The sequence below is a fragment of the Eleutherodactylus coqui genome, chromosome 13 (genome assembly GCF_035609145.1).
Source record: "Eleutherodactylus coqui strain aEleCoq1 chromosome 13, aEleCoq1.hap1, whole genome shotgun sequence".
NCBI classification, from domain to species: Eukaryota; Metazoa; Chordata; class Amphibia; order Anura; family Eleutherodactylidae; genus Eleutherodactylus; species Eleutherodactylus coqui.
Window position 1 is genome coordinate 38671224 of NC_089849.1, and position 7974 is coordinate 38679197.

Genomic DNA, 7974 nt, shown 5'->3' on the forward strand with positions numbered 1-7974 from the left:
CTTTAGCAACTTGCCAGCATTTTTTGGCTGATCAGGGTGCTTGGCTCAGGAGTGTACAAACCTATATTACTGGCATCTCACTTGTGGGCCCTCAGAATCATACACCCCAAGTTCTGCCTCTCTGGGTGATATTCCAGTGACTTGCCTCTTATGCAACCTCTTGCTCTTTTTTTTTTAGCAAAAAAGGTAATTAAGGTAATTCTACTGAACTGGAGGCACTCTAAGAGGCCAACTAGGGCTGCCTGTCTGCCTTCAGGTAGTTAGTAGCATTGTATACTTACATAAACTGGACGTATTTGGCCAGGAGCTGCTCTGAAAAGTTTGACAAACTATGGTCATGTTGAACAAACTCACAACGGCAGTAGCCGTATCCACTTAACTGAGCTAAGCGGAACTATATGTGTGCCCACTTGCTCTAGCATGCTGTTCTTTAAAGTTTAACTATGATCTACTCTGGAGGGTTTTTGTGTGTGTTTTTCCCCTTGTTAATCCCAGACTCCCCCGTTGGGAGTCTCTGCCCCTATTTTGTAATACATAGAACAATAATTAATTGAAATGGCTACAAGTTGAGTTAGTTTTTGTAATTTCAGATACAGTACTTTATTGTGTTGTATATTACAATATCCCTTTCCATATATTGTATTGAGAAGGTAATGCGTTGATCTGTGCAGTCTCTACGGTCTCTGGCTTCTGTTAAACGTTCCTTTGGAGAGGAAAACAAAAAAAAAACCCCTAAGAACTGAATTTGTTGCCGACAACCCGGTTCTACTCCGTAGCAGTCCAGTTTAGTTTTCCACGACACCACTACAGATGGAGGTGACATGTAGGTGGGCGTCAACGTAATGGGCGCTGTAAAAGCAAGTGTCCTTCAGCCAAGCGCCTAGAAATGGTTCCGACAGACACAGGGGCCTGTAACAGTGGTGCAACCTGCCTCTGGATGGTGGACAATGAGACGGTTGGAGCTGCTAGTGCTTGTCGGACTATCAGATGATCTTCTCTACTGCTGGTCTGTCGAGGGCGTCCTGAGCCTGGTCGTCTTGTGTGCGTGCCCTCATGCATCCACTGGTCCCAACACCTCTTAACAGTCTGGTCAGAACGGCCAAGGTGACGGGCAATTCGTCGGTATGACCATCCACCTACTCGCATTCCAATAATTAGCCCCCTCTCAAACTCTCTTAAGTGGGCAAAATATCTTCGTTTGCGTTGAAGAGGCATGTCTAGCGGTCAAGAAGCTCTACACCAGTGGATCAAGAGGTCCCCTACACACAAGTAGCCTCAGAGCCTTTTTTAGGCCAAAAGGGAGAACCATTTTTAGGGTCTCAGGTGGCAAGACCGTTCATCTAATCATGCCACAATTCAAATTTGCATATCTGCCCGAGATGTAACTGCATGCCGAGTTTTGCAGCAGAACCACAACTCCTACGGGCTTCATTTTTTTTTGACAAAGCGTGTACATGGTTCTGATTCAATAAATACCCTAAGAGAAATACAAAAATACGACTGCCCTACAGAGACCGTATGAGTTACTTAAGTTTATTACAGTCCATGGAAAGGAGGCAGCATGTCACAAGTCAGAGGTCTTAAACTTGTGACAAGGGAGAAGCATGGAAACCTAGTCATTGTAAATACAAGTCCTTCACTGAAGCTGTAACCAGATGTAGCACATCAGAACCCATGGACCTTCAGTTGATCATCTTTAGCAAGCCCAACCTGTAAGAAAAGGATTAAGACCATTAGCTATCACCAAGGATCCAGAACACTTCATACCCCTAATACTTGGCATCTTGTTGTCCATGGCACCATTGATCCACAGCACCTTCCACCTGGCAGGCCCTATATGTAGGAAGCTGAAGGCACTGTATCAATGGAGCAGCGCAACAAGCCCCTCCATCTGAGTTTACTCACCTCAACGAGGAACTGACAGGCATTCTTACGTTGGTCTCCCTGAAGTTGGATCACCTCTCCGTATTCGGGATGTTCAACAACAGTACCATTGCAAGCAAATTTCTGCAAAAGATTACAACACACCATTAACCGGCTGCTCGGGTTTATGCATCATTTGCCGATAGTTCTTTTAACACACTCTTACCTTCTTAAAGGCTTTTACTAGTTTCTTCTTGTCGTATTCATCCGATATCCCCTGGACGGTGGTCAGAGTCTTCCTGCCGTTTCTTTGCTGGATCCTTATATGGATAGAATCCTCTGTGCCCGCAGGGAGCCAGTCATTACCCTTACTTGCATCAGCAAAGGGGTCTGCAAATGGAGAAAAAAAAAAAAAAGTTAAGGGAGAGCCCATCTTTAGACCTCACTTTTTAACTGCGTCAATTATTCAGCTGAACATAAGACTTCACACGTCCGTATAGCATTGGGTTTTCCCGCCCAGACGATGTACGCTGTCCCTTTTTGCAAAGGGAGGAGGCGGGCCGGGCGCAGTACATGGAGCTCCCGCCCCCTCTCTGCCCCTCGCCACTGTTTGCAATGGGAGGGACAGGGTGGAGCTAGTGGTGCAACCCAGCCGATATATGGACATGTGAATAAGCCCTTAGGAGGCTCAACTGAGAATTTGCAGATGCTACAGGGATATCACCAACTTCACTGTTCATGCTCTTAAGAGTCAAGGCCTTTTTATACAGGACAATGGTCAAACTTAAGGGGCTCGTTCAGCTTTAAGCTCATGAAAGGCAAGCACTAGATTGAAGTGGCTTTGCCATAACTGAACCCCCGTCAATGGGGTGGGGCACTCTGAATACATCAGCTGCAGCGGGCCCAGCTAGGTGCTGCAGCGGGCCCAGCTAGGTGCTGCAGCGGGCCCAGCTAGGTGCTGCAGCGGGCCCAGCTAGGTGCTGCAGCGGGCCCAGCTAGGTGCTGCAGCGGGCCCAGCTAGGTGCTGCAGCGGGCCCAGCTAGGTGCTGCAGCGGGCCCAGCTAGGTGCTGCAGCGGGCCCAGCTAGGTGCTGCAGCGGGCCCAGCTAGGTGCTGCAGCGGGCCCAGCTAGGTGCTGCAGCGGGCCCAGCTAGGTGCTGCAGCGGGCCCAGCTAGGTGCTGCAGCGGGCCCAGCTAGGTGCTGCAGCGGGCCCAGCTAGGTGCTGCAGCGGGCCCAGCTAGGTGCTGCAGCGGGCCCAGCTAGGTGCTGCAGCGGGCCCAGCTAGGTGCTGCAGCGGGCCCAGCTAGGTGCTGCAGCGGGCCCAGCTAGGTGCTGCAGCGGGCCCAGCTAGGTGCTGCAGCGGGCCCAGCTAGGTGCTGCAGCGGGCCCAGCTAGGTGCTGCAGCGGGCCCAGCTAGGTGCTGCAGCGGGCCCAGCTAGGTGCTGCAGGCAAACATCCCTCTGGAGTGAATAAGAATTTTGTCTAAAAAGCAGGACCCTCTGCTGTGCAGGAGCGTGTTGGCCGAAGAACAGCTGACTGGCATGAGTCTCGGGCAGCAGACAACCGCTGGTCCCAGTTAGTAGCCTGTGTAAATACACCTACGATTAGCAACACTTGTCAGACATTAGGGCCTCATGTTCATGGCCTAAATAGATTTACAAAATCCACACGGGTCCCCCGCACGTGGGATCTGTGCCCATAGAGAAATCATGAATTAACTGCCTGCGGATGTCACTTCCCCCGGCATGCGGATCGCATGCGCCGGAAAACTACCGCAGCATGCTCCATTTTTATGCGGTTTTCCTGCACGGACGGCTCCCACGTCTTCCATTGAAGCTAATGGAAGACCTCTGGATCTGCGGCACATCCGCAGTGGTCACTGCATCCGTGCCGCAGACAAGCAGGAGATTAAAAAAAGGAAAAGACACTGCGCGGCACATTGCTGGCATCCCGAGTGCATCCGCCGTGCAGAAGGAAGATCCAGCCACGACAGAGGAGAGCCCCGCAGTGGGCTTACTCCTGAGCCATCTACAGAACATGAATTTACACCCCGTTGCGTAAACTACTACTCTGCCAGGACGTAGACTTACATCCTGTGGCATTGAGGAGTTAAATGGGTATCAACTTAAGGCCGCGTGCACACGGGCGGAAATACCACGGCGGGATTTCCGCCGCTCAAAGCCTGCATAGGAGTGCATTACAATACGCACTCCTATGCAGACAGCTGCGGTTTGGCCGCGCAAAATCTCGCACGGCAAACAAACCGCGGCATGTCCTATTTTTGTGCAGGGCTCGCAGAGCCTCGCACAGATACGTCACTCACCCGGCCGCCGGCTCCAGTCTACGCATGCGCCGGCTGCCGGCACATGAAAGAGCCGGGGCCGCCGGGCGCGGGTGAGTACGCGCTAGTCTCTGCAGGCGCTCAGGTCGGGTCCCTCCACCGGATCCGACCTGCTTGTTTGCAGGCGGCCTAAGTTGCGCTAATGGGCAGCTAGTCTGCCAGTGTAAGAGGGCCTCATCTGACCTTTCATGAGTGGGGGTTCAGGTGCCCTCTAAAATGTCTGAAACTAAGCAGCAGAAGCACTCAGACTGGTGACGTCACCCATCGCTTGAAATCAGCCAACCTTCTTAGCCAAGGTTGCCTTTACACAGGGCAGCTACCAGCCAAAAATAAAAAAAATTTTTGCTCAGAAGAGCAATTTTTTAGCCCTAGTTGTCCTCTGTAAAAGGACCGAGCAAGAAGTCGCTCTACGCACTGTGGGAGGAGCGACTAATGAGCACGTTCACTGGATGGAGGCAGCCAGAAGACCTCAGCAGTTCACTGAACGCCTACTGTACTTGCGTGAAGGCACAGGGATGACCGTCGGGTGCCTTTAGTTCCTTGTAAAGCACTGCCAACTCTGCAGGCACATTTACACTTGGGTGCTGTCCAATTCATGGCTGACACCAACTAGGCCGTTCAGACAGGCTCCACCCTCCCATACTGATTGCACGTCGGATTCTGTTCTGTGATATGGACCTGTCTTCACACTTTTAGATGCATGTATGTCCTATAGCATCTGGGTTTCTATGGAGTGGGATCGGGAGCCGATCCTGCTACATACGGGGTGGCTGCCGGCTGACACTGGCTGGAAATAGCACTTTAAATGCTGCTGTCAATTCTGGCAGTGGCTTTTAAACAACCTGATTGGAGTCATCCAATGATTGTGAGATGCTTTTCAGTTGCCATGGCAGCCTGGGGCTGTCTAAATGTCTCCCAGGGCCACTGTGAATGCGTCGAAATGAAACTTCAATTCCCCTATGGGATCTTTTTTTAGTTACTGCAGCAAGAAAACCAGTTCTGGTATTGTCCCAATTGTACTTTTTTATTTAGCCTGCAATGTGTGCGCATTAAAAACCAGTCCCCCTGTACAGTTTGTGCACCCGTGTTTGTCGTCCCCCCCCCCCCCCCCCCACTTCTAGACTGAATGTTTAAGGGTTACATTCTACCACATGTCCAACAAAATACCGAAGCCTCTAGGGCTCATGTCCACGGGCAAAATGAGATTTAAAATCCGCAGCGGATCTCCCCTGCGCGGATCCGCACCCCATAGGGATGCATTGACCACCCGCGGGTAGATAAATACCCGCGGATCGTCAATAAAAGCGATTTAAAAAAAAATGGAGCATGAAAAAATCTGGACCATGCTCCATTTTCATGCGGGTCTCCCGCGGGGACGGCTCCCGCGGGCTTCTATTGAAGCCTATGGAAGCCGTCCGGATCCGCGGGAGACCTAAAATAGGAATTTAAAGCATTTACTCACCCGCAGCGGGCCGCGAAGCTCTGCTCTTCCTCACGGCCGCATCTCCCTTGCTTCGGCTCGGCGGATGTGCCCGGCGCATGCGCGCGGCACGTTGACGACGTGCCGCCGGCGTCAGGAATTCATCCGCCGGCCGAAAATGAAGATCCGGCCGTGAGGAAGAGCAGAGCTTCGCCGCCCGCTACGGATAGGTAAATGCTTTTAAGTTCCTATTTTCAGCGCTCATGTCCGCGGGGCAGGAGGGACCCGCTGCAGATTCTCCATTGAGAATCCGTAGCGGGCCCGATTTTCCCCGTGGACATGAGGCCTTAGAAAGCAGTCAACTGAAAAAAAAAAATAGCCATTTTTGAAAATGGAAGTAAAAATAAAACAGAAAGTGCCGTGACTGAGGGGGCTTCGTTTCTAGACGCGGGTGGAAAGGTGCGTCAGTTTACGGTCTCACACAATCTGATTTTTCGTTACGGAACGCGGTCGCCGTCCACACGGTAAAACATGGGCAGTGAAATCATGTTTTTTTTGATTTTTCGCTCAGACTTGCGAGTACGAACTGCATATTTCATGATGGGAAGTCGCAGCGTGCCCTTAGCGCGGCCGGCCGCCATTGAAGATAATGGATGCGAGTGTTCCGTCGCCCATAGGGATTAACATGAACAGCGGAAACGCTCGCAACCTCAAAAGGAAAAGCCAGGTGAAGGGCGGAGAGAGACTATGCTTCCGTGTGGGCGATGCGCTGTGGTAGCGCCCATCCACGTGCAAACACGCTCACACCCACGATTACTTTTCGCGGACGATCATGGGTCTTCCGCTGACCTCCGTTGCCTCAGGCCGCGCTCACATAATGCTCGTTACAGCATGTACCGCGGCGGGAAGCGCTGTACAACGCCTTAACGGGGCTTCGCAGACCAGCGCTGGCTGGCATTTGTACGTTTAAGCGCAGCGTGTCGCCCTTTACCGCGATGGGGGGGGGGGGGGGCGGCATTAAAAATACTGTCGACCACGTTTAAGAACACCGCATGTCACCGACTGGCCTTAGGGGGCGGTCTTACACCAGGGTATGGTAATAGCGCATGACGCTGTACCAATATCCCATAGGAGGTCTTGTTGCTGCTCACACAAATTGCGCAGCCCGTTTTGCGTGCGTATATCTCGCAGCCTGCAAGATACGCTGCAGTAAGCCCGGCCTTAACCCCTCGCTGACCGCCAGTAACGGGTTAGGCCCCGTTCACATCGGAGGCTCCGTCGCAGCTCAGGCACAAAATACCGGAAGAAATGGCGCCGCACACAGTATTTTTTTCCGAGTGTAAACCAAACAGACCCCATTATAGCCGTGGCGGGGGGTCTATTCAGCTGCGGTCACAAGGCGGCCCCGGCCGGCCAAGCAATGCCCGCTTCCTGCTCCCCGGCAGCCATTAAGACTCAGGTTAAGAAAAATTCCAGTCAGGAATGTGGAAAACAAAGAAAGGGGCGTGGCTAGTCTCGGCGCCCAGCGAAGCCACGCCCAGTGACGTCACCTCGCAGGAAAAGGCTGCTGCGACACAGAGAGACAGAGGAGACGGCGTCCATCTTGTCACCGCTTCATCCCCGACCGAGGCGCTCTGCCATCATTAGAACAAGGGTTGTGACACATCACACGTACGATCTAGAGCCATGACACCAGTAAACGCCCGTCTAACAGCGGCGGCTCGCCATTTTGGCAGAAGCCGACCAGGATGGGCGGAACAACAAGACAGCCGCCATTATGAATCGTTTAACATATACACATACCGAAGCATCTAGCGTCCCACCATCACACCGCCCATAGCCGGCGCTGCCGACCCTCGCTCTATAATAAAGCCCGACTCTATACTGATACTAGTCCGTAGTAAGGCGCACTCACCGAAGGATTGGAGGTTCTGGATAGCGGACATACGATAAGATGAGGTTTCCTCGGGGAGGCCGGCGGCAGAGCGCAGAAAACAACAGGGTAGAGCTCGTGTAACACGTAGGCAGGGAGCCGGCTGCAGCGCCTTTTATAGTCCTCGGTGACGTCGCCGAGTAGCTATGACGCTTAGCTCCGCCCACGTTGGGCTGTGTTTAAAAAATACTTTTCACGTGATGTAAGCGTTGGGCACGTTGATGCCTGGGCGGCCATTTTAGTAGTGGGCAGTATTGTGCTCGCTGTTTGTGAGGGATCCCGTTGTCCGTAGCAACCAGGTTCAGTTCTCATAAGGATAGCTGATTGGTTGCTATGGGAAACAGTTCCAGTTTTCCTTTGTGTTGTTTTTAGACATTACCCCATGTAAAAAACAGCATTGGAGATGAATAAGGAAAG

The 7974-nt window shown here is 52.2% G+C and overlaps 1 protein-coding gene across 1 annotated transcript; it reads right to left on the minus strand.

Annotated features, from left to right (window-relative positions):
* Positions 1–571: 571 nt before the first annotated feature.
* On the minus strand, positions 572–7695 carry LOC136588747 (eukaryotic translation initiation factor 1-like). Its single transcript, XM_066588180.1, has 4 exons — positions 7540–7695; positions 2090–2253; positions 1906–2007; positions 572–1710 (listed from the first exon to the last, which is right to left on the minus strand). Exons 1-4 carry the CDS (start codon positions 7568–7570, stop codon positions 1666–1668), a joined length of 342 nt encoding a protein of 113 aa, XP_066444277.1. The 5' UTR covers positions 7571–7695; the 3' UTR covers positions 572–1665.
* Positions 7696–7974: the final 279 nt, after the last annotated feature.

What these genes read in the sequence shown, in the direction of transcription:
- LOC136588747 (XM_066588180.1), bottom strand. Translation starts at nt 7,570, where the DNA reads ATGTCCGCTATCCAGAACCTCCAATCCTTCG. An exon ending in TAGTAAAAGCCTTTAAGAAG is followed by an intron (nt 2,008 to 2,089) that starts GTAAGAGTGTGT and finishes AATCTTTTGCAG; the next exon opens with AAATTTGCTTGCAATGGTAC. An exon ending in CCTGTCAGTTCCTCGTTGAG is followed by an intron (nt 1,711 to 1,905) that starts GTGAGTAAACTC and finishes CTTTTCTTACAG; the next exon opens with GTTGGGCTTGCTAAAGATGA.